Source organism: Schistocerca americana, chromosome 1 (assembly GCF_021461395.2).
Source record: "Schistocerca americana isolate TAMUIC-IGC-003095 chromosome 1, iqSchAmer2.1, whole genome shotgun sequence".
Lineage (NCBI taxonomy): Eukaryota > Metazoa > Arthropoda > Insecta > Orthoptera > Acrididae > Schistocerca > Schistocerca americana.
In genome coordinates, this window is record NC_060119.1 from 1,054,162,240 (window position 1) to 1,054,190,213 (window position 27,974).

Below are 27,974 nucleotides of genomic sequence, written 5' to 3' on the forward strand. Positions count from 1 at the left end.
ACATCTTAAACGTTGGAACTCTAGGGAGCAAAGAAAACAAAAGAAAAGGAAACAGTGAGCACATGTAAGAAATTTAAAACGTAAACTATGAGGAACATTCCTTGATGTTACAAAACACATTTCCCTTATGGTATACATGTTTCTTTGTAGATAAAAACAAATGTCCTTACACTTTTAAGTTACAATAAAATTTAAAATGACTAAAATAACTTACTTGCAAAATCTACATGCTAAATGAGCTTAGGTTTCAATCTTTTGTTTTTATGGGCATTTATTTCTATTTGCTCTACCACATCTAGATCCTTGACTTAGGCTGAATACATAGTACAGTCAAATTCAAACAATGGAAAATCCAGGATGGAATAACAACAGTATTATGAAAAGGACATATTGCTACTCACCGCATACTGGAGACATTGGGTTGCAGACAGGCACAGCAAAAAGAATGCTATACATTTAAACTTTTGGTCAAAAGGCAATCTCCTAAAGTTGAAAGCGTGTGTGCGCACCCCCAAAATACACACACGACCGCCTCTGAGGCTGTCTGCAACTCAATGTCTCCACTATATGGTGAGTAGCAATTTATCCTTTTCATAATATTGTAGTACTATCAGAATGTATTGTATGACTAATAATGTGTTTCTTGATGCAATAATTTACCAACTGCCGTATGTATTGTAGAAATTTATTTTACTTTATGAACTTCTATGTGCTACCAGTTTCGGCATTACACTGATGCCACCTTCAGGCCCCACTCGTTGTAGCCATAAAATCACTATACATGGAAGCAGCCACAGCTGCAACAGCTCTTGGTGGCCAGGCGACACAGAGTCTGTGTCGCCTGGCCATCAAGAGCTGTTGCAGGACGATTTGATTCACAGATCCAGTTATATGGCCCCTTCTGTGTATAGTGATTTTACAACTATGACAAGTGGGGCCTGAAGATGGCATCAATGTAATGCCGAAACTGGTAGCACATAGAAGTTCATAAAATAAAATAGATTTCTACAATACATACGGCTGATGGTAAATTATTGCATCAAGAAGTTCATGCCAGCCGTCGTCCCACGATCCATAATGGATCAACGAAGATTTAATAATGTGTTTAGTGACAGGTATGTGCTGTGCAATGGCAGACTTTTTCTTGTTCTTCACCTTCAGTGTTTCCCCTTAGGAGTTAGCCATTTTTGATCTCCACAGGCCTCTTTTGTTCCAATCTTCCATGGCTTCCCATATGTATTTTTCCCATGTTAGCACTGGCCTTCCTCTCCTTCCTCCTTCGGGCAGATGTTTTAAAGCAATTTAATGTGAATGCATTCATAAGCTATGAGAGCTTCTTTCTGACATAGCATGTAGCATAACAAAGCTATGATTTTTGACTCTCTCTCTCTCTCTCTCTCTCTCTCTCTCTCTCTCTCTCCTGTAACCTTCTCTACATATTAAATTATCTCATTCAGAAACAAGGAAAGAATGTAAGAAGCAAATTATCCCTATGATGGACCCACAGGGACTGAAACACACTGTGCAACACACGAAGACAGAAATAGTTACACATAGGATTACCATCTTATACCATCAGCATACAGATACTGAATCTATAGTTCAGTCCCAAACACTCTTTTGATTTTGAATAAAGAATCATAAGCTATGGTGCCATAGAGCTCCACTAAAAGGAGTCATTCTCATTCTATCAACAGCCTTACCAAAAGAAGGTGGGCAATTGATCCCAAATGCAAAAGAATTAGCAGTGATCAATGACGAGAGCAAGCAGAAGGCAATGGAAGCCATAGCATGATAGACACAAAGGGTAGCTGTGGGGCATACGGTCTTATAAAAGTAATCCAATGGCCATTTTCTTAGCAAAGAATTTTGGAAGTAAACTAACCCCCTTTGGCTCTCCAGGAAGGATTTCTTCAGGAGAGGTTTATCAATAAAAGGATGAACAAGTTTAACATTCTATGGATTGTAGTAAACAAAAAAATGGGATACTTAAAATACAGGGCAGACTGAGATGAATTGCAAATTTTCTGAAGCAGTTGCGAGCAGTTCAGTAAAAGAGGAGTGGAATACAATCAAAATGGAAGTGTTGTTGTTACGGTCTTCAGTCTGAAGACTGGTTTGATGCAGCTCTCCATGCTACTCTATCCTGTGCAAGCCTCTTAATCTCACAGATAAGTACTGCAACTTACATCCTTTCAAATCTGCGTACTGTATTCAGCTCCTGGTCTCCCTCTATGATTTTTACCCCTCCCCCCCCTCCCCCCAATACTTCCCTCTAATATTACATTTTTGATCCCTTGGTGTCTCATAATATGTCCCATCAGTCAATCCCTTCATCTAATCATGTTGTGCCACAAATTTCCTTGCTCCCCAATTCTATTCGCTACTTCCTCATAAGTTACATGACTTACCCATCTAATCGTGAGCATTCTTCTGTAGCACCACATTTCAAAAGCTTCTTTTCCTCTTCTTGTCTAAACTGCTTATCATCCATGTTTCAATTCCATACATAGCTACACTCCATACAAATACTTTCAGAAAAGACTTCCTGACACTTATATTGATGTTCAATATTAACAAAATATCTCTTCTTCAGAAACGCTTTTCTTGCCATTGCCAGTCTACATTTTATACCTATCTACTTCAGTCATCATCAGTTATCTTGCTGTTCAAATAGCAAAACCCATCTACTACTTTAAATGTCTCATTTCCTAATCAAATTCCTCAGTATCACTTGATTTAATTAAACTACATTCCATTATCCTCATTTTGCTTTTGTTGATGTTCATCTTATATCCTCCTTTCAAGACACTGTCCAAACTGTTCAACTGCTCTTCCAAGTACTCTGCCATCTCTGACAGAATTACAATGTCACTGGCAAATCTTAAACTTTATATTTCTTCTCCCTGGATTTCAATTCCTGCTCCAAATTTTTCTTTCATTTCCTTTACTGCTTACTCTATGTACAGATTGAATAACATAGGGAATGGGCTACAATCCCGTCTCACTCCCTTGTCTACCACTGCTTCCCTTTCATGCCCCTCAACTCTTATAATGCCATCTGGTTTCTGTACAAGTTGTAAATAGCCATTCACTCCCTGTATTTTACATTTGCTACCCACAGAATTTCAAAGATAGTATTCCACTCAACACTGTCAAAAGCTTTCTCTAAGTCTACAAATTCTATAAACATAGGTTTGCCTTTTCTCAACCTATCTTCTAAGTGAAGTCATAGCATCAGCATTCCCTCCCATGCTTCTACATTTCTCCTGAATCCAAACTGATCTTTCAGCACGTCGGTTTCTACCAGTTTTTCCATTCTTCAGTAAAGGATTTGCATTAGTATTTTGCAATCAGGTCTTATTGAACTTATAATCCACTAATATTTACACCAACAAGCACCTGTTTTCTTTGGGATTGGAATTATCATTTTCTTCTTGAAGTCTGAGGGTATTTCGCCTGTCTCATACATACAGCCTGGAACACCGTCACACCTCGTAATGGATGCTGCTGTGACACCTCACCACAGGATGTGATAGATGCGTAAATCAGTTTGTTTGTGGTGAGACTGTCAGTGCTGGAGAGGTAATCCAAACAGTGGACTTTTCACGTGCCTCTCTGTCAGGGATGTAGTGTGAGTACCTTGATCTGGGGAAAATTACTGCCACCGAGAGTCAACTGCTATGGGTGTTGATGCGAGTTGACAATTTGTACCAGACTGGGCTTAAACCCAAATGCTTCACTTCCCTAGAATGGTTGCATTAGCCACCTCAGCCATCCGGATGTGTCCAACAGAACAGACACCACACATGTATATGTGTAATATTTCTATAGGCTGGATAGCCAAACATGATTCCTTCCGTGTTGATGCACAACAGGTTTTTTTTTTTTCCTCGTGGGAATACAGGTCATGCTGTGGGGAGCAGTAGGCCTACATGGATAGAGACGCTGCATTGCATATAAGACGTTGGTAATTTGAGTCAGATGCGGAGCGTGTCCAGACGGCGATGGCGGTTAATGCAATCGTCGTAGAGAAGTGTAGCATGCGCAGCAAAATCCCAGTACAACACAAATTTTCACCTCACATCCTTGATTAATGTCAGTGGCTTAATGCAGATCCCATCAGAAAAATTTCCCTCAAAAATAGAAATAATTAAGCCAGGGCAGGACACCATAGGTGTAGTTGAAGAGGCCAGGAAACACTCAAACTCATGGATGAAAGAAGTAAATACAGGAATCTTATAAATAAGGTAAGAGCACTGTAGTTGCTTTCAGATGAAATTAAAAAAAAAAACTGCAAACAGGCCACACTGGAGTGGAAAGGAGAAATATGCAATGATACTGAGATATGATTGCCGGAAATTTCACTATGGCGTACAGGAAGATCAAAAGTAATTTTGGAAAAGCAAAATGTACAGGTGTTCGTCTACAAAGTGCAAATGGAAAATCCACTATTGATTGCATAAAAAAGGTCAGGCAGTTGGTGTGACTACGTTGAGGGTCTATCAGATGGAACAGAACTGTCCCAAAAGTGCAATAGAAGAGAAAGGGATCAGAAACAACAAAGACAAAGGTGATTAGATGTAAACAGCATAGTAACTACTTGCTGAACATTAGGAACAATACAACAGAAAGAATCCTACCTGGAAAGTGCCATCAGTGTGGGACTAATAATACAGAGAGTACAGTGATTACATTGGATGGACCAAGTGGGATGTGGGTGGAATCGAGGAGACAAAGTTGTCAGGGGCAACTCTGGGTTGCAAGAGGACCCTCCATGATAGACGTCATAATTCCATATGCCAGTTGTGTAAACAACAGGGGTAGGTGGTCAAAAGTTAAAAGACATCAGAAACAACAGTGATCTTAAAGGGCAAGAAAACTGAGACAAACACAAGTTACAAACGAACAGCAGCAGAGGAAAAGCTGATATACAAGAGAGACTGAGGCAGATGCCCTAAAGCCATTTGTGCTGCAAGAAGCACTACACAAAAGAGAGTGCCTTGGAAGCGATGCTAAATACAACAGAGCATAATTCAGAAGTGTCTCTCTGCAGGCAGAGATGGGAAGCAAGAAAAGCTGGACTATGCTGTGTCTTGGTATGAGCTCCTTGGACATTATCACATGTTGTGGCATGTAGCTGGCTATAACATTTGGGCACTGAATGTAAAATCTTAACAATATACAAGGCAATAAAAATGATTAAATTACTGGGGTCCTCAGTGCAACTATTAATTGGGATTGTGCAGAAGCAAGAGCTAAGAGTAGCTGGAGGGGGGGGGGGGGGGATGTGGGCGGGGGCGGCGCGAAGTGCCTCATATGCACTGTTGTCTATGCCTTGCATTCAAGAGTGAACAACACTTGTGTAAATAACAGATATGGTAATAATATTATTTCATAAAATGGCTTGTGAAATAGTTAGTACAGACAGTCCAAGCAAAGTAACTTGTTATGCTAATTTTATATATGAGGGAGCCACAATGTTACAAAGTACAAAAATAAACGGTTTTTCTATCATATTGTTTGACAATTCTGTGTAGTGTACAGTTCCAAAAACTCACCAGTTTGGTGGCTTTAACTTGAACATGCATTCTGCTGCTTGGATAGCTTTTGAGTAATCTTCTGCTAAAACACTAATTTCGAAGAAAGTGGCAACATCCCAGTAGTCTTGTAATGATGACAGGCTACCCTTTTTACCAATTAAATTGTTGAGGACCATACCTATAATTAAATGAGCAAACAAACTTCAGTTTAAAAACCTGAAATATATGTTTAATACAGATTATTCTCATATTCAATTCACTTCTTACCTATATGCTGCAGCTCTTCTGATTTTGAAAACTCATTACCAGCTATAACAAGCAATGTTGCTAAATTAATGCCAGCATATTCATTCGGCTGCACTTCAAATCCTTTTCTATACCAATGAATAGCATTCATTAAACTATCTTTATCTTGATGCTGAGATTCAACAAACTTGTCTTTGTATATCCTACCACAAAGACAAACTATATCAGGTACATGATTTTCCTTCTTCTCCAAAGCTTTCTCAATCACTCTGAGAGCTCGTTCTCTGTCGCCTTCTTTATTGCGCCTGTAGTATTTATAAAAAAGAAAAATGATACTTCATATGCTGAGAGGCAGAAGCAAAAAATTTAAAATAAGTAGAAAATTAAGATTTAATTTCAATACATAATAATAAAACGGTAAGTGTAATAACATTTAGGACAAATGAACTTTATCAACAACTTTTAAACTGATATATTAAATATTATAGCCCATTTCAATGAAAGAACAATATGTGCATTAAAGGTAAAATAGACATGCCATAATTTCAAGGTGTGATAACAAATGAATGAATGAATGAAAACTTGCTACAATGAAGTCCAGTTTTATGTGCTCACATTTTGTTTTCCAGTTTACAGTCGTTTTTATCAGTCCCAAAAGAAGTCCTATTCTCTCAATATAATGCTTTACCGTCAATAATGATTCCATGATTTAAGTTTTTGTTGATGTTATCATGACCTTTAACAGTGATTTTCATACAGATGTCTGGAAAAAGTGCATCAAATTCCTGCTCAATGTCAGCCTTGGAACAAAGCAGAAAACACATACTATACACAAAGTTATTGATCATGTAATGTAGCATTAGTGTGGTAAGTGAGATATTTCACTGGCGGCTTACTGGGTCACAGCTGCCTGTCTTATACGTTTGCAGTGTCTGGAAGGGTGGGAAAGTATGCCGAGCCACTGACTTAACAATAATCATGATCTGACAATAGTGACTCTAGTAGCAACCTTCCTTCTACTCACTGTGTTGTATTAAAACAGCTTTAAATTAATTTCATAGTCATTTGTACAAATAAACACCACTTTTGAAGATGGCCATCTTTATAATGGGCTTTCATGATCTGCCTACTTTCGTGTGAAAGCCACACTAGGTGTGCAGTCTTAAGTTGGTATGACCTGATGTCAGACATAAACATACCTCCTCAAGATGCTCCGTAACATGAAGACAATTTCAGCTCTCCTTCTATTGTTCTCTGTTTACAAAAGACTTTCAACTTCAGTATTTTAATCAACATTGTGTTACAAGTTTTATTTACTGCAGTTTTATAATGATTATCAATAATAAGTCTCACATTAGAACATCAATATCATTTTAATGTGATTTCTTGAAAGAATTTTGTTTCCATGTTTTATTTACACCATTGGACATGATCAGAACAAAGAGGGAGCCCACATATGCATTTGTGTGAGTCAGCACTCAGCCAATGTCTTTGTGATTATCATGAAGGCAGTGGCTGAGTGCTAACACAAATATATGTATTTCCTTATATGTTCTGATCATTTCCAATGGTGAACATAAGACACAAAAGCCAAAGTCTTTCATGAAACCATACTAAAAAGATACTCGTGTCCTAATGTGAGACTTATTATCAATAATCATTATAAAATTACAGTAAATAAACTTATAAGGTAATTGGATAGATAAATAATCTACTCACCAAGCGGCGGCAGAAAACACACATTAAAAAAAACGTTATAATTAGGCAAACTTCGGAGTCAGTGGCTCCTTCTTTAGGCAGAAGGATTGAAGAAGAAGGAAGAGGGGTGAAAGAAAAGGACTGGAGTGGTCTAGGAAAAGGGGCAGATTTCGGAAAAGTCACCCAGAATTGCGGGTCAGCGGAGACTTACCAGGCAGGGTGGGAACGAGAGACTGATTCTTGGGGAATGCACAGGACAAGATCTGAAAACCTGAGAGCTTAAAGGTGGAAGACAGGGTAATACGCAAAACAGAGATTACTGCTAAAACATCATGTACATGTTAATAAGAGTGGAAAGCTAAGTGCATTGTACATAACAGAGGTGGGAGGGGGACAGCAAAAAATAAACAGGTAAGAAAATGAAAGATGTACAAAACTAAAACGGAATGAAGAAAGGAGTAGTTGCTGTGAAGAACTGCTGATATGGAAGAAATCAACATAAATTAAGGCCAGGTGAGCAGCAAGAACCAAGGACATGTTGCAGCACTAGTTCCCACTTGTGGAGTTCTGAAAAACTAGCACCTGGGGGAAGAATCCAGATGGTGCATGTGATGAAACAGAGACCAAGGTCATGATTGTCATGTTGTAGCACATGCTCTGCAATAGGTTATTGTGTGTTGCCAGTATACATCCTCTCCCTATGACCATTCATCCTGACTGATAAAATTTGGTGGTAGACATGCCGTGTAAAAGGCTGCTATTCCTTCTCTCTCTCTCTCTCTCTCTCTCTCTCTCTCTCTCTCTCTCTGTGTGTGTGTGTGTGTGTGTGTGTGTGTGTGTACACTTTCCCTCCCTTTTTGTCTTTTGCACATAAAAGGTATTTTTTAGACATTTTTGGTCAACCATTCATTCCTATCATCACTATTACCCTCTTCTTTTGCCCTACTAGCCCTAGAAACAAATTTGGGGTTTATCACTCCATAACTGTTATCAAGTAAGTCTCATTCATCTTCACATAGATTAGCTTAACATACTGTCATTATTTTCCTCTCTCCCCTAGTTATTTCCAACATGCTCCTCTCCATTTCATACTGACTAACCCTTAGTGTTTGAATTATTTTTGCCTTTAAACTACATTTCTGATCGCCAACAGTCCAAAACAGTAATACACACTGATAGTAACCATGCCTTCATGTACTGATAGCAAACTTTTCTTTCCACGCACATTGGCCTTCCACTGTTAACCATTTATGCTTCAGAGTCACCTCTTGAAACACAAACATTTACAGGCTTTTTTTTTCCAATACTTGCACAGTTTCTCTCTCTCTCTCTCTCTCTCTCTCTCTCTCTCTCTCTCTCTCTCTCTCCCCTCTCTTTCACTCTCTCTCTCTTTGTTGGCGCATTATTAACAATAATTTAATGATTTAAGATTAGTGAGCTTCCTATAAATGTGTGTCCAAGGTTACAGTAACTGATGTCACTATCAGTTTCTTGCTCCACAATAACTTTGATATTTCGTCCTTAAACATTGTTTGTGCCAGGTTTTCAGTTTCATTGTTTCCTCCATTATAATGTATAATAATTATGTCATTTTCACATGTCTGGTAACATACAGTTATTATTAAACTGGAGATTATTAGCGAAAAATATTTTCTGTAAATCAGTTGGCCACATTTCTACAAGTACAGCACTCTTGCTTTCAATAGGACAAGTTTCTTCTTCATGGAAGAAAGAGGAATTGTGTAGCCACCTTTCTCCTCTTACAAGGTGAGACAATTTCAGCCTGGGTTTCAAAAGTCCTGGCTCCCTCACCGCCCACCCATCGCCCTTGTCCCTCCTTCTCCAACGCACTCCTCTTTTGCTTCATTAGGAAACTACTTTTATATGTTTCTGCCAGCAGTACAGGAAATACTGCCAACTGCATGTATGAACTGACCAGTCCTACTGTCTCTTTGTGTACTTAAGAATTTTTCATACTTAAATTACCTTTCTGTATGATTGTATCCAAATTTATTTATATTGCAATTGCAGTTCTTATTCTAGGAAATTAAATTAAATTTAGTTTCAGCACAGAGTAGAACAGATAAAAAGATTTTTCCTGTCTTCATAAATGTTGCATATACACCAAACTTTATGAACTCACCGGTAGTTTCTATTGTTATCATTTATGAAGCAATAACTAAAAGAAAATTACAAAAAAATCTCAAAATCTTACTAACCTGTTCAGTGCAAATGCATAGAGGTATCCTATTGCTGAAGTAGTTATATAATTCCTCTTATTTGGTACAGTTCGCAAGTCGTCAACAAGTTGCACCATGGCATCATAATCTTGAATTTCTCTAAATGATATTAACACATTCAGCAGCACTTCACCAGAGAGCACATTGGGATCATCAAGTCTTTTCCTCATATTATGAAGCACTCTTGCTAATTCCTCTCCCGTATATGTTTCTCTCGCTTTACGCAAGTCAGCTAAAAACTTCTCCTTCATGTGTGCTCTGAAAGAAGTAATTGTGATATATTCAATTATTTCCAAATAAAAAAAATGTGTTGTTAACACTCAGATTCAGGTACAAGGAATAATACACTTAATATGATCAATCAATTTACTAGGACACAATAAACTATGGCTAAGTTTACTAAACTTCATCAACTTATTCACTGTTATGCAGTAAGTCTCATTCTGTTTCATCAGTTGAATACATGTGAGGTATCAAAATTTCCTGCACATCAGAATGAGATTTTCACTCTGCAGCAGAGTGTGCGCTGATATGAAACTTCCTGGCAGATTAAAACTGCCTGCGAAAGGCAAAGGTCCCCCCCCCCCCCCCCACCACCACCACCACCACCACCACCACCACCACCACCACCCCTCCCCCATGTATACTGGCACTTATAAGATAATTAGAACAGTAGTTAACTAAACTGTCCACTTAAAAAATGTGCAGAACACACTACAGATGAATTGCCATAGCAAAGTACAGTTACCGGTTGTGTACGGCAAAATACAGTTACTCTTTGTGTAACAGGTTCCCAGATAGAAACAAAAAGGTGTTTTATAATCACGTGGAGCAACTTATGGAAGACATTCAATCTCGCAAGAAAAATATAATCATATGTAATGACTTCAGTACTCGTTTCTCAAAGCCCAAGAAATTCAAAGACAAAATGATAGGTTATGCAGATATTTTTATTAATAATATTCCATTTCCAGTCACAATACTGTTATTTTCTACTATCCACCACAATTCAGAGCTCCAATTCCATTTTCAAGGACTGTATGGAAATAATCAGTGTTACATCTGCATCAGTTTTGCAACTACTAGTAACAGAATGACACAGCTGCTATCTTTACAGGAAAAACTGTCTCAGATGGGATTAATGAGAGAATTGAAGTACTGAAACATATTATCTGTGCTTGACAACATAACATTTGTCTTCTGCGCTGATGGAAAACTTCGGCATTTACACTTACATTTGGAATGATTTAGCAGCACGAGTATGACAGTACTGTATCATTCGAGTTATATAGTACCATCATAACTGTCCCAACAATCAGTAGTCTCTCTCTCTCTCTCTCTCTCTCTCTCTCTCTCTCTCTCTCTCTCTCTCTAAGGATACGTAAATTAAATGTATTTTATTTATGAGCCCAGCACACCAGTTCATTTCATACAGTCTCCAACTCTGGCATTTTCAACAACTTATATGTTAAATGGTAGACAATTATTATTCACATATAGTAACTATTCACTTAGCAAAAGCAGTAACTTTTTAAGGTTGTTTTCCCTAAATGTACTTACTTTGACTGAATTTCTACATCTTGGAGTAACTTTTTCAGTTTGATTGTTAAATGTTGTTTAGGATCCAGAGAGCCTTCTTCTCCTGTAAGTCTTGCAGCTGCAGGATTTGTTGTAACGCACGTCCCACAGTCAAGAAGTCGATACGACACAAAGGTATAGCTGCCACATGATATCTGTAAAACATCTACTACTGTAAATCAAAAATAATTACAGCTTCATATTATAAAGGAATATTAAAGAATACAGTGAATTAAAAACCACCATCATATGAATAAAGGAAGGAAGGTAATAACAGTACCATCATCATCAATGTCACCAGCAACATAGCTGTATCACGGGTCAGGAAGGAAGACGAAAAAAAATGAAAAAGATAATTGATGTAAGAACAAATGAGTTTTAATGTGGATTATTATTATTATTATTATTATTATTATTATTATTATTATTGCAGTACAAGTACAGGAAAAAAATTGTCAGTGGATGTAAATTTACAGCTGACAAGTCTGATGAAATTCAGTTACAAAGTTGAAATGTGCACCCACCCACTGATATCACATGGATATAAACATTATAAAGGCCAGCCGTAAAAAAAAGTAAACTATAAAAAGCAGATTCACTGCACAATATGCACTGCAAGTAATTACAAAATCTTACAAAATTTTTACACATTTAATTTACACATAGTGCCAGTACAAGATGATCTGTGAAATTTTAATAAATGTTATGCACTGCTAGTAAAAATGGTGTTTAAATTGATAACTACCTGTAAGAACACTCTCACAACTTCTTTTTGAATACTGGTCGAATGCATTCCAACTTAGGGAATATGCCACATAAAAACTAGCAGATTTCCCAGAAAATACCAAGTAAACTCCTCGCAGTGAATCTAATAAACAAACATATATGTAGCAATGCAGTGATAACAATAAGATATGCAGTTGCAATTGAAATACTGAGATTTGAACACTCAAGTAATAGACACAGGACCTTTTTTTTCCTTCTAGTGTGGTTACAATTGGAAGATGCATGCACATAATAAGTTTCTGGAGATTTTAATAGTGTGGTTACACACATGAGGTGTATGCACACTGCAAGCTTCTGGGGACGCAAAACAAGAGGAGACAGAAGTTTGAAAGCAACCAATGTAACACATAAAGATGAAAATATGTCAAGGTAAAAAAAAATATAGTCAGAAAGAATTTTAAGAACAGAAGAGGATTCATTTGTAGACTGCAGTATGAAACTCACATGAAAGAAGAGAGCAAGGACAAAGAGAAACTGTGAAGCATCCAGTATCAAAGAGATACTGAGAAAAGTGAACTGAGGGGGAGAAGAAAAGCCAAAACAAAGTTAGGTACAGATAAAAGTCCTATAAATAAGAACAAAATATGAAATACTGTAGAGAAAAAAAAAAGGGGGGGGGGGGGGGGGGGGGACCAGACTTCAGAAGCATCAAGACGCTTCCATAGGACTTGTAGTCTTAGAAAACACTTTCAACAGCATAAACTGGTGTTTGATGTTTGAAATCCTCATAAAAATAGTTGCACGCTACAGGCAAAGACTAGTAATATACAATGATAGGAATGCAGTTCTTGTCTACTGCTCAACCTGCTTACCACAGAAGAAATAAAAATGAGAAAAAGTTCAGAAGAGGGATTCAAGTTCAAAGTTAAAGGATAATCAATGATAAGATTCCCTGATGAAATTGCTGCCCTCTGTGAAAGTAAAGAATTACAGGACTTGCTGTATGGACTGTATCACCTACTGAGCAAAGAATATGGACTGTGCGTAAATCAGAGAAAGATTGCACTATTAAGGAGTAACAGCAGTAGCATATGCGACAAATGTAATGTCAAAATTAGGGAACTCATAGTAGATAAAGTGACAGTGTTCTGCTTTCTTGGAAGCAAAACAAGGCTGGAGGAAAAAGAAAGAAACTGGCACAAGCAAGGAGTGCATTCCTCAATAAAAAGAATTCCACTAGTATCAAACTTTCTGAGAATGTGCAGCATTGTACAGAAGACTGAGAAAACTAGAAAAGAACAGAAACAAAGTATTTGAATGTGATTCTACAAAAGGATGCTGAAAATTAAGTAGGCTGATAAGGTAAGAAATGAGTTTCTCCACATAAATGGTGGGGAAAGAAATACAATCATCACACACACACACACACACACACACACACACACACACACCAACCAGCAGAAGGGACATGATATTAGGACATGTGTCACAACATCAGAGAATAATGTCCAGGGTACTAAAAGTGACCCACAAGGGGCAAAACTTGTAGAGGAAGGCAGAGACTGGAATATATAGGACAAGTAACAATCCTGGGTGATGTGCTACTCTGAGATGAGATTGGCGGACCAGGGGATATCATCAAACTCGCCAGAGGACTGATAACCTCTCCTACCCCTAAAAAAGATACAAAAATAAAGTGATTGACATACTTGAAATAGACACACACATTCCTCTGACAATAATTTGAAACCTGTCCTATCTTGCCACACCGATCACCCAATCATCAGTCAAAATTGATGAGCTATTGTTTCAAAACTTGGGAAAGGAGAGAACATAGTGAAGTCATCCACAAATGATGAAGATTAGACAGGTGTCATAACGTCAGATGTAATACAACTGATTGCTATAGCAGACTACCATACTTATCATAGATCCATTAGAGATATCATTTTCCTGTTCAAAGGTATGTGAGAGTACAACTAACTAACTAAAAAAAAGGGGGGAGGGGGGGGGGGGGCGGACCTTGACAGAAAGAACCATAAAAAGATGAAAGGCCTAATCGTAAAGCTGACCAAAAAATTATTATCTACTCTAATTTGATTACTGTGAGTGACAGTGGAGTAAAAGATGAAAAATTATCATTTGTCACTAGAATGTAATTCTAGCATTGCACCATAATATACTCATATTTGGTGTTGTGTCACCGTATAATCAGATTTTAATGAAAGAGACTGCACCACTCAGAGGACATTGCTCACAAAGCATGTTTGTATTCAGAACTGGAAGGAACAATACATACCATCACTTCCATACCTGGGCACGTCTCAGATGGCTAGATAAATATCAGTATAAAGCACTTAAAATGTTTCCAAGAGCAATGAAATCTAATCCAAGTAATGCTCTCTTAGTGCTGGCCACAGAGCCATACCATGTCACAAATACTTAATTAGGAACTTTTTATTAAAATGGTCCTAGCCCATACAATCCTGACTTTGGCTATGGTTATTCAAAAGACTGTGTTTTGAATTAGTATATATCTAATCATAAAAACTCAAGGGTCATCTAGACCAACACTTTGAAAAAAAGAGATGAATGTGGGTGCGCATACTGGGCTATCATCTATCAGAGCGGTTAAAAAGTCATGCTGTACGAGGAAATTATTATTATGACAGTTGATTGGTTGGTTGATTTGGGGGAAGGAGACCAGACAGTGTGGTCATCGGTCTCATCGGATTAGGGAAGGATGGGGAAGGAAGTCAGCCGTGCCCTTTCAGAGGAACCATCCCGGCATTTGCCTGGAGTGATTTAGGGAAATCACGGAAAACCTAAATCAGGATGGCCGGACGCAGGATTGAACCGTCATCCTCCCGAATGAAAGTTGAGCTTGTGGCTAAACAAGCACTTCTTTATGCCGAGAAACATCTTTCTGATCAGATCGTTATCCTCTCTTATTTCAGATCAGCACTTGAATTACTGAGCTACCTCTGCAGTGGACAAAACAATCGTCCAGTGACATACAATACTATGAATCTAACATTGAAGCTCACCAGTGGAAATCAGCAGACTGATACCCCAAAGCAACAATGGAGAGAGGTAACATACCAACAGCAGATCTTTTAAATATCCTCAAAGCAGTACTCAGAGACAAGCGGAATGCATAATGGCAAGAGTCATTCAAATACAAAGGCACCAAATATGTGAAGATTAATCAAGTACTGGTTATTAACTTCTGGCATGAGAAGCATCAATGCTCCAAAAGATTAAAAAACATTATAACAACCTCACTTTCAATCACAGCTGCTGCAGGAAACACCAACATCATATTGGCTTGGTGGCATCTTCTCTATGTTACTGTGGTAAATACAGGAACGCCAACCTCATCTTCTTTGGCTGCCCAAAGAGAGATGAAGCAACAATTCAACTACCACAACTTTTGTTCAACATAGGCTGTCCTCCGTCACTTTCTATAACCACATTGCTATGCCTAAACGACTTATAGTGCACCCACTAATATATTCACTCTTAATGGATCTGCAGGTCACCTTTTAATGTATATGGGGAGCGAACAGAGAGAGAAAAGTAAGTAAACTGTTCATTATTTCAAAAGTAATTGCCATAATTGTTAATACATTTTTCCACTGTGAGGCACCATGGCGAACGCCTTCGCTGAAAAATGTCTGCAGTTGTCTACCGAACCAGGAGTGTACCCAGGTGTTTACCTCCTCGCCTGAAGCAATCTGAAAGCCACAAATGTCTTTCTTAAGTGCTCTAAAAATCTGGAAATTGCGTGGGGAGAGATCAGAACTGAATGAAGGATGTGTAAGGGATTCTTAATGAAACTACTGCAGTGCAGTCAAAAAATGTGTTGCACAATTTTCACTGGGAAACCTTTACACATTTGCCATATAGTCCCAATCTTTTGCCATGTGATTTCCACTTTTTTGCAGCCCTGAAGAAAGATATTTGTAGCTAAAGAGGCGCATCGCAAGAGTACAATCCTGGTTCTGTAGGCAATGACAAACAATTTTCATGAAGGCACTGACCATATCACAATGGGATAAACTTATTCACAGTTATGGTAATTACTTTTGAAATAAAAACAATTTACTTACTTTTCTCCCTCTGTCAAATTTTCATTTGGTTCACCCTTATCCATTGGTTCGAATACATGCCTGAGTCCTACTCATGTGCCAAATAAGAAAGTGAAATATTTCTTATTGCAACATCTATTTACGTTTTACAGTACTTCACATACTACACCTTACCTTCAGTCTTAAAGTTGCCTCTGTATCGAAGTCATTATATAGTAATATATTCTCCTTCATCCCAAAGCTTTCACGGACTCCCAAATGATAGAAGAGAGAACTCTGCTGAATCTGTACTGACAGATCCACGACTGCCACATCAGCATTATAAAATGTATCCAACACATTTGTTTCACCAAAATCCAGTTTTTCAAACTAGAAAAGAAAGTACAGTTAAGAAATAATTACAAATTGGTAAATAGAGCTGAAGCAGGAATGGGTACAAAAAAAATTTGTCTAAAAGAAAACTAACCCTCATTATTCCCCCCCCCCCCCTCCAACACACACACAGTTTTATCATTGGTGTAACAGGTCTAACAACAATATTACAAAAAGGACATGACATAGAAATGGAGTTAAATACCAGACAGGAACAATGAAACAGCTGCTAAAAATTTAAGCTTTACTAACAGAGTAGGCTAATAGTCCTTAGATCATCAATATTGCATTACCAAACAAATGTTCAATGCACAGATTTCTTGGTCCATCACAACTGAAGAATCAGCTGAATACTGTGACCCATATCAGAACTGCTCCTCTTCAGATGTTCTCACTGCTGGATTTTTTAAATATTGATCATACAATTCCACCAACCTGTCACATACTTACAACATTTAAGTAGTATCAATGTAAGTACGTTTAGTAATACTATGGACTATGGCTATGACAGCTCATAGAGCACTGCAGTTAGTCTAAGTGAGATTTTCTTATGGATGAGTGTGGGCCTTTACAGAATTTTTGTGATATAATAACCCACAGTTGTTTCATTTACGAAAGATCAACCTGTCCACAATGAGATAATAACAAATATTGACCAATTTCATTTTATTAAGCACTGTATTTTCATCAAATAATTTTATTCCTGCTCATGAAAAGAATGTCGTTACTGAGAGAAGAAGCAAAACACCCTTATCTCTGATGACACTCACCATACAAGACAAAGTACACGGTTTTATTACTTAGAGTGTCTTTAAGCCAATCACAAATCTGAGAACTGATTCCACATGCATAGGCCTTTGTTAACAGTCTGCAGTGGAGCACCATTTTAAAAACTTTCCACCAGAGATCTAGTAATATGGAATCTGCTGTTGTCCTTCATATATGGTTCACAGATATTGTGCGAGAAAGGTCAAGCTGAGTTTTGCGCAAGCGAAAGTTTCTAATCTGTGAATGGAAACTTTTCTGCCTCAAGGATTTTTATCATATTCAAACATTAAATACACTCAAAAATATTGCAGCAAACTGATATAAGGACACTGGTCTGTAACTTTATAAGTTCCTTCTTTTACCTTTCATATAACACAGGAGTCACCTGTGCTTTTTTTTTTTTTTTTTACAGCTGTTTGGAACTTGGCTATGAGTGATAGAATCATGATAAATGCAAGCTAAGTAAGGAGTCAGTGCCGAGGAGTATTCTCTATAAAACTGAACTGGGATTCTATCCGACCCACCCATTTATTTCTTTTCAACTCTTTTGGCTGCTTCTCATATGCCAGGGAAGCCTATTTCTACACCTAGCTTACTGGAGTCTGTGTGACGATCAAACCAAGGTACAGCTGTACAGTCCTCCTGCCCAACTGATTTTTCATGAGGTTTAAAATATTTCCATTGCTTGTGAGTTGTTGAACGAACTGCTAAAGACTATTTTCGGACAATGTGTTCACAACTGATTCATAATACTGTCTGTACCACCTGTAATAAATCCATGGATGTCCCAGTATATATTCGATATGTTGAAGTTGTCTCCGACTAATATTCAAAGTAGAGGTGTTTCCATACTACTAGTGTAGACTTTCTTCGAATGATTCTAAAACTGTTACGATGGCATTGGGTGGATGGTAAAAGTAATTAACTTCAGTTCACCTAGGGCAGATACTCATGTCCAGATACTTTAGCAGTCAGTTTCAATTTGAACCTCGGTAGATGCAATATTTTTGTCGACTGCGATGAATACTGCCGCTCCTATGACATTCAACCCATCTTTCTGATATACACATTTCATGTCCCATTAAATATTTTGGAGCTTTCTACTTCATATTCCATCTAGCTCTCAGTTCCGAGCATAATTTGAATGTGGCAGCTTTCCTGGAGGGCAGTAAATTCAGGAACTTTGTTACCAATACTACAGTAATTTACTGCTAAAATCTTGCCATTCAAAGCATCTACTTTGTGCACAATCTAATATCACCCTTTTCACATCAACTGGTGATCATTCATCAGATAATTGCCTAGCATTAAAACGCCCCATATGCACACCATAAGTACTCTGCTACTCAAGTACCTGCTTCCTCTGTCTAGTGCACCCCTGACTTATCGAGGGGAATCCCACAATTCTCTGTCCCATAATGCATGTCCAGAAATCTGAGCCAACACCATCACAGAATCAACCGAGTCACTAGTTGAGACCTTCCACTCGGCTACAAACCAAAGGATACCAAACGATTATCTCTCTCCCTCTCTCTCTCTCTCTCTCTCTCTCTCTCTCTCTCTCTCTCTCTCTCTCTGTGTGTGTGTGTGTGTGTGTGTGTGTGTGTGTGTGTGTGTGTGTGTGTGTGTGTGTGTGTGTGTGTTTTGTTATTTTGTGCAATTACCTGTATATGGTTCATAGCTGCATTAACTAGAGCACACGCTTGGCGGACTTCTTCTAGAGCTCTCTTTCTATGAGCCAGATAGTCTGGTTGATGCAGGTCAATTACACAAACAACATCCATACGTGGACGCTGCAACTGTGTCTGTGCTGTCGATGCAGTGTGCACAGACAGGTCACTATGACTTCCGACACTGTCTGTCACACTGCGACAGTCCGCTGAAAATAAAAATTAGTATTTATTTATAACATATTGATTTTACAGTATAGCTTGCTCTTATCAGTGAAGGAGCCAATAAATATTAAAAAGCTACAAATGAAATACAAGAAAGGAAACCCTTGACAAAAAATCACAACACTTATTCAAAATAAATTAGAAAAAAAGAACACAATAAAAATGCAATAAAAGTGTTCCATCAAACTTATTTTCTAACACTATTTTTGATTCTTCAGTTTAAGTTAGAATAATGTCCTCTTCCTTTTACAAATTAGCTGAAGGACATTCTGTAAAATTTTAAAACTTAACAGATACCGCTAGCTTACTTTTAGTTCGAATACTAACAGAAACTTATTTCCCAGTGGTGTCTTACACTTAGACACAACCCTGAAAATTCTAATGAAAATATTGCTTAGTCTGTTAATTTCTAGGATCTATTCATGTATCCCAGTCTTGTAAAATTAGCTACAAAACATTAATAAATTTTGACTGAAGCCCATTCCCTAGGTCCTAATCTTACATCACTGCCATGCCACACTTCACATCACAAATTTCAGGTCTGATGTAATATGGCCCAGATATTATGTGCTTTAAAAATACGTCATATGAAATTTAAAACTACCTTTCTTGTGAAAGAGATTTTCTAAACCTAGTTCATATAGAAGGTGAAACAATTGAAAGTATTTATTAAATTGTCTGAATGCTGCATTTTGAACAGGAATAATTTGCACAATTTCAAGGGTAATAAACCTAGAGCATAATGAAACAAGTAACAATCTGTTTTTCAATCATGTCATTCAACACAGCAGCGAGCACTGGGTTCAAGGATAGGGAGTACAGAGGATGGTGGTGAGATGTAGAAGGGTGAATTAATATGGGTTGGTGGTTGATTTGGGAGAAGGGACCAAACAGTGAGCTCATCGGCCCTATCGGATTAGGGAAGAATTCGGCCATGCCCTTTCAAAGGAACCATCCCAGCAATTTCCTGAAACGATTTAGGGAAATCATGAAAAACCTAAATCAGGATGGCCGGACGTGGGTTTGAACTGTCATCCTCTCGAATCCGAGTCCAGTGTGCTAACCACTGCGCCACCTTGCTCAGTGAACGAATGTGAGGTGGGTGAGAACAGGTCAGAGGATATGGTGGGGACAGGAGGGGGGGGGGGGGGGGGGGATGAGGACGATGGAAGACAGGTTGCTCAGGTGTGAGGCAATGGGATCAGGTTGCCTGCATTGGGTTGGGAAGGGAAGGGGTAGGTGGTAGCCATCAGTTTGAACTAGTGGCTAGACTACATGAGTGCATCAGAATTCAGCATGACTGAGAGCAGGGCAGGACATAAAAGGAATGTTCATGGTATGCAAACCTTCAAAACAGTACACTGCAAGACTAAACACAAAGTATACATGTAGATCTCATTTCACAATCAGAGAGCCCTGTAAACTTTTTGTCTTTCCGCATTCTTTCACTCACAATGAATTTTTGTCCCAGTAAAAAATCTAGCTGTCCTGGAAGATAGTTTTCCATTGGTTACCTCCATTTCTGTTGTTAGTCTGTTTACAGGTGAACAAAACCTTGTACTTGGCTGATAAGTGCCATATTTCTGTGTCATCATTAATCTGCAACTCCGACTTCTGTATTTTGAATTTACATTAGACAGATAATGAAGTGGAATGTAGTGTTGCAAGTTAACAGCCTATGTTCAATCGGTTATATGAATGAGAAAGTCTATAAACTATGCATTTTTATGTGGGTTGAAAGCTTCACCAATGTTACTATTACCATCTCATTAGTGCAGATAACCTTTGAGCATTCAATGTCATTGTTCCTGCATCAAGTCGTCTGTCCTGAGAAGTGCAATGCATAGTGGTACACAAGTTGGATAGTGGTTTCTGTACTCCACATCAAGAGAATGATTCTGGATGGCGTGGCTGATACCCCATTTTTGCTAGCCAGCAATGTATTTGCAAGTGATATGTTGTGCTGTGGCACACCTATACACAGTGACAGGTGACACTGACTTGTCATCAACATCCATAGCAGCTGACTCTCGGTGGCAGTAATTTTCCCCAAATCAAAGTACTCACACTACATCCCTGACAGGGAGGCATGTGAAAAGTCCAATGTTTGGATTACCTCTCCAGCACTGACAATCTCACCACAAACAAACTGATTTACGCATCTATCACATCCTGTGGTGAGGTGTCACAGCAGCATCCATTACGAGGTGTCCCAGCCCCATGACATACTGCAACTATCTAGTTCATCATGGCAGGAGCACGCCCCTGTCCTCCACCCCCTTCTCTCTCTCTCTCTCTCTCTCTCTCGCGCACACACACACACACACACACACACACACACACACACACACACACTCACTCACTCACTCACTCACTCTCTCTTACCTCCTGCCGCAGCAACTATACTGAAGTGATGGATGTGCACTTGTGTTGTTTTGTTCAAACTGCATCAGCCATTCAATCTCGCATCTTCATACACACAAACTACAAAATTAATCAATCTCTTTAACTATTAAAACACTTGAAATAAGTATCAGTCCTAAAGAAACTTCTCATTAGCAGTAGGTGGCATACACAAGTATCCACTGATGAGCCAGAACATTATGATCAACTGCATCATAGCATGTAGGTCCACCTTTGTAATGCAGTAAGGCAGCAACTACTTGGTCGGTTTCCAGAGGTATTTGGCACTAGATGTTGACACACAAGTTACACAATTCTCATAAGTTATGAACCACTGGTTTGTGCGTGTGGTGGCAATGCCTGATAGTGTCCCAGAGGTCTTGTATCAGGCTAAGATCAGGTACATTGATTGTCAAACATATCAATATGAGCATGATTCTGGCCTTGTGTCACAGACAGTTATCCTGCTAGAAGACACTATAGCTATTGGGGAAGACATCTAGCATGAAGGGATGTAGGTAGCCTGCAACACTGTTCATGTAGTCCACAGCCACCACAGTGCTTTCACTTACTACCACAGATACCATGCAACCCAGGTGAACATCCCCCGAACCATAATATTGCCCGCACCAGTCTGCATCTGAGGCACAGTGCATGTTTTGAACATTCGTTTGCATGAATGACAACCTGTCTAGATATGACCACCGACCTGGTATAATAAGAAAAGTAATTTACCTGACCAGCCAACACATTTCCATCACGCCAGAGTCCAATTACAATGATCCCATGCCCACAGCAATCATAATTGATGACATTGTTGAGTCAATATGGGAACACACAGGGATCATCATCTGTAGAGCCCAATGTTGAACAATGTGCACTGCGTGGTGTGCTCCGAAACACGTGCAGCTCCACCAGCATCACATCTGCCACATGTAACCACCTATCTTGCTTTGCAGAGCAAGTAAATTGTGGACATCCAACACCTTGCAATCTACTAGTGCTTTCTTCGTCTTTCAACTACTTTCCACTGATTCCAACGAAAGTTATTAACAGCTTTAGAGACAGTAGATTGTATGATGCCACATCTCAAGCAACAGCTGAAAAGCTTCACTGTTTCTGAGATGTCTATTCCCAGGCAATGGGCATAAAAAATCTGCCCTTTGTTCACGTTGCTTGTGTCAGTGGACTTCCCCACTTGCAGCTGTTGTCATTGCTAGAATGATTTCCCATATGTCTCTATTCTGCTTACATACTTTCTTTAATATGTGATGCGCTCACAATGCCACAAGGCAGCACTAAATCCAGAGCTGGAAAGTGTCATAATGTTTTGGTTTGGCTCATCATTATGTGTAACTATCATTACTGACTTGCATAAAAAATTACTCTCCCACAAAACTATAAGCACACATCAATGCACATAAAATGTGAGCTTATGTTACTGTTACATAACACACAGCACAAAAACACAAATCCACATTTGTTGAACAAGTCTGTGTCACAAGAACATAAAAAAGGGTAATATTTCCATATGAGAAGAAATCCATGCATGTGCCATGATAATACATGAATTCATTAAATGAATGAGTTATTGGTACTTTGTTGTCCTATCTTTACCTAGGGAAAGTAGGTTGTTCTGAATGTCTCAATGGTCATAGGCATTGGAGATTGTGTACTAACTCTGTCAGATAATGATGGAAAGGGAAACATGTTTCACTCAGATATTTTACTGCTATGCTGCACCTACTTAATGTGATCATACATGATGGATCATTCACAACATAGGTGGATTGTTAGATGGAAACCATAATATGTCTTATCAAATAATTCCTGTCGGACATGAAATGAGTGTGTTCCATTTCATATGGCAAAAAGATATATCAACTGAAAATATCTGTAAAAACAGAGTTTAAATTTAATCTATTTAAACAGGAACTACTTATTCTACAAAAAATGTTACTGCCATTTTGTGACATTTTTCACCTTTCACATTAGTTAACGAAATCAACCTGTGGATAACATGGTGTATACATCATTAATTGGGAGGAACCTGATACTAAAATTTTAGAAATTTGCAGATCTGCTTCGTGCAGTAATTGAGTAAATTTTGTATAACAATAACAAACAGAAAGGGAGAAGTTCCTGAATGTATGCACTGAGGTCACGATTTCTTATGTAACAACAAACGTGAGCAAAAGCTATAATTAACAGCTTTAGAGACAGTAGAGTATATGATGCCATATCTCCACAGTGAAGACGAGTGAGAAGCCAAGTTTTCAGAATTCTAGATCATACAATTACAAGTGAAAATAGTTACCACTGCTAACAAAAATTATTTCCTTTCACCATTCATTAGTAACAGAATGTTTCCAGTAGTATCATTAGGAATGTGGTTGATAGACAGCATACCAGTTACCCCCTTCAAAGAGCTTTGGATGGCTGTGGGGGTGGTATAGTACTGGTAAATTAGATTAGATATAAAGTTTTCGTTCCATAGACCCAAAAATGAGATGATTCTAGTGGGTGTGGAACATGTTAGAATGAATAATATAAAAAACAAAAAAACGTTTGAATACTGTAGCCACACCCTGATCATTTGTTACAAGATTGTCAAAATAGGTGACTACATTATAGTAAACTGGAACTGCTAATATTTACAGAATTAATCCACTGTCAGAATGAAACACTGTTAGGCACTTTAAATAAATTTATCATATACAAAATACCTAATCTTGACTGTTGTGACCTAGTGCTGTCAAAACTGAAATCCAACATACATTTTTACTTCATCTGGTCTAACAGTCCCTAGTAAGATATTCATCTAAAGAGTAGAACAATTTGCCCATCAAAAAGTCTTTCCAGACTCTGTCTAAACTGTGCTTCATCTGAAACTAAGTTTTTAATGATTGCTGGCAATTTATTGAAAAGTGTGTTTCTGAATATTGGACCCCTTTTTGGTCCAAGGTATGTGATTTTAGGTCTTTATGTAGACTGTTCTTATTTCTAGTACTGAAACTGTGAATTGAGCTATAGGATGGAAATAGAGATATATTACTTGCAAAAAAAATTTCATTAAGGAATAAATATGCTGAGAAGCAATGGTTAGAAATAGACAGTCATGTCACATCCCAGTTGATTTTACGGGATGAGCATAGAAAGATGGAGTGATGTGGAGACATGATAGAATGGCAAAAAGGAGCTACACTCAATTTGTTGGTGTATCAATGCACACTGTCCATCATGCCTACAAGGAATGGTATACTACTCGCAGCTATGTAACATGACACAACAGTGATCACAAAAACATCCCAACCAACAGGGACCAGAGATGATTGTCACACCTTTTATGAATAGCAATTGGTTCAAAAACCAAGAAGAATTTCTGCCATCAGTGAATAATAAATCCGTTTCAACCAGTTTCTGAACAAATACCGAGAAGGGAACAGCATGAAAGGGACATTTGGATTGGTACCTCACAAAAGTCCATTGTTCACTGTGTCACATAAATAGGCACATGTTCAATGGGCCAAACAACACAAACTGGTGGTGTGGTCCAATTAGTAATGATTTTGGCTTCTTTTCAAAGGACGCAAGGTGCCGTGTGTACCGAGAACCAAATGAAGCCTCTGACCTGCAGTGTTTGGAGGTTGTAATGCAGGCTGGAGGTAGTTAGTGACGTTTTGCGAGTGTTTTACATACCATGACTTGGGACCACTCATTCAGGTTATCGTGAACATGAATCAGTATACTTATTTCAACAGTCTCACTGACTAAGTGTAGTCTTTTCTTCAATATCACCATAATGATAACGTTATGTACACTCCCACCTTACTAGACATAGCTGACATCTGGTATTGGCAGTTCAATTTACTTGGCTTCTGGCTTCACATATTTTGTCATAATATGCTAGTACTTGACCCCACACAAAGTTTTTTGTAAAATAATGCTACTTCTTGAAACTTAGCATCAGAAGAAGAGCAGCCACTAATGATTGCTGAGCAAGCAGGAACTGAATCAAGACCAACAGACATGTAAAAAACCATGCACATAAACCTCAAGATTTCAATATTTTTAAAATAGTTCATCAGCAAACATAGATAAATTTATGATATCTTTAAGGGAATTTGTAAGAAGTATAAGGGTGTTTCTCAACTATTTTCTGTGGCTAAAGTCTAGATCAGGGCCAGCAGCCGGCATGGGTGTTTCTCTACCGCTCATAGGTTGGCAATGTGTCAGTTTTGTCATTAGGAAGTACTTTCATGTAAAGTGAGAAAAGAGGCAATGAACTTCTACTGTCGAAACAGGCACCATTCTCTTCTTCACTAGAGGTTGAAAATACCACTTCAGTTGTAAATTTATTTTATTATCACGACCGGTTTTGGGCTCCCATTCTTCATTGTTGTCATTAGAATTTGACTGTTTTCTCTGAATATGTCATTAATTATGAGACTGTGGATAGGCTGGGACCAGCTGAAATTGCTTCAAGTGAAGTGCTCAACAAATAAATTTATAACCTTCATTATCTAAATATCTGATTTTTTTCTGAATGTGTCACAAATTACTAGGTTGTGGTGAGGTTGAAATGTGACAGTTTGGTTGCGAGTTGGCCAAGCCAATGAATGTGAGAGCTAAAAAACCTGGTATTGGTGGAAAACAGACCTGTAACTTACCCCAAGTTCTAGGTTAGGTTGGAATGACAGTTTCACTCACAAAAATTCAATCAATAGTCTTTATTGTCACATATATTATTTTCATTCAACACACACTATGAAATATTTTATTAAACTAAGACATCCAATATCGGTAATACTCTTCATTATTCTTCAAACTGCTGTAATACACTGATGTGATAACATGACAATATTCCATCGAAAAACAATGTCTGTTCACTGCTCTCTCACTGGCTGCTTAGACCCAGCAGCTGATACATCTCCTTCCTTCCCATCATACCTCACTTCAAACGTTGACAACAATCCCGTGCAAATCATACAAGCAAACCACTAGCCCAGATCTAGACTTTTACTGTTTTCTACTCTCGATTAATAAACTTATATTTAAAATTCCGAAGCTTTACCACAAACCCCTGCTTAGTCTCAATGGCTGGTACCCTTGCTGTGGTTGCTCTAATCTTACTTTCTAAGTAAACTATTCTCTCCTTTTTTCCTCACCACATCAATTTGGGTGGGGATTTGTATTTCATATTTTGTTTTTTTATGCAAAAATCACAATTGCAAGTAACTTCTAGAGATTAAAGAACTTAACATGCAACCCTTATGCTTCTTCTTCTTCTTCTTCTCCTCGTTGTGATTCCTCAATGTTTCATACCGAGATGTATAGTACACTAGATCTGTTATGACAAGGACAGTGACAGGTCACAGAGGAAACCTTCTCTTTTGCATTTTATCAGTATTCATTTGGACTTAACCATTAATGCTTGGATAAAATAAATTACGGTGACCACAATAGGCTACGAACCCAGTTCCTCTAAAAATCAAAACTATCGTTTTAACGCTACACCACCTCTGTGCAAATACACCGACGCACAGGAAGTGTACACAGGTCACATATGAACATGCTAAAATGAAATCCAAACATAGTGAAATTATGCTTCCAAGAATAGACTATTGCCTCTGCATGAATATTCCTGTCATTGCGTACACTCATTTTATTATTATTCTCAACACAAAACTAATTAATATGTTCTCTCTACTGTCAAGAGGATTTGTTAATAAGCTCAGGTTTGTCATAACAGCAGCAAACATTTAAACAGCTCCTGACTCTCACATGCACCTTGCATACACAAAAATTTTACCTTTTGCCTGGCTCCACATCTGAATCCTCCCGTAAGCACCATATAACAAACTGACCATGTCTGTCAATGTATTTCTCCTCATATCAGTGATAACATGATGAAGAAAGTTTCCAGGCATTTTTATAGAGAATACTTCAGTTAACTACTATATCTTCCACAATTATACGTTCTCATCCAGCTGGTACGACAAATGAGAGATTTATTTGGTTTTTGAGTTCTGTCTCTTGCATGAATTCTTGTTTAATGTAACAACTTTAATTTACAGCCTCTGATACGTAGAGGAAGGCATTTTACATGCTAGATGTTTATATAAAACAATAAACATGTTGCTGAAGCCCATATACAAAAATATGATATAATTTCATCAACAAAGAGAGCTTCATTTTATGTGACACACTGGAATAAGTTAAACAACACTACTAGTGAGAGTCAATCCAACAGTAACATCAATATGCTAATTGCACAGTTATATTATATTTATTTATTTCCATAGAACACATTATCCACAAGATTAATTGGCTACCTTCTTTGAAAAAAAAAATCCAAAAACACTTCAATGTCTTCAACAGCTGTCATTATTGTGGTACAAAATCATTAAAATT

At 38.0% G+C, this 27,974-nt stretch overlaps 1 protein-coding gene across 2 annotated transcripts in view; it reads right to left on the reverse strand.

Moving 5' to 3' along the window:
- LOC124617109 (mitogen-activated protein kinase kinase kinase 15) overlaps positions 1-27,974 on the reverse strand; it is a 165,139-nt gene that overhangs the window by 135,148 nt on the left and 2,017 nt on the right. For both annotated transcript variants that reach the window (XM_047145240.1, XM_047145239.1), the window contains exons 3-8: positions 18,927-19,141; positions 16,297-16,491; positions 11,288-11,460; positions 9,707-9,985; positions 5,811-6,094; positions 5,562-5,721 (exon numbers count right to left, since the gene is read on the reverse strand). In XM_047145240.1, coding sequence (XP_047001196.1) covers positions 5,562-5,721; positions 5,811-6,094; positions 9,707-9,985; positions 11,288-11,460; positions 16,297-16,491; positions 18,927-19,141 — 1,306 coding nt within the window. The remainder of the gene's footprint in view (positions 1-5,561; positions 5,722-5,810; positions 6,095-9,706; positions 9,986-11,287; positions 11,461-16,296; positions 16,492-18,926; positions 19,142-27,974) is intronic.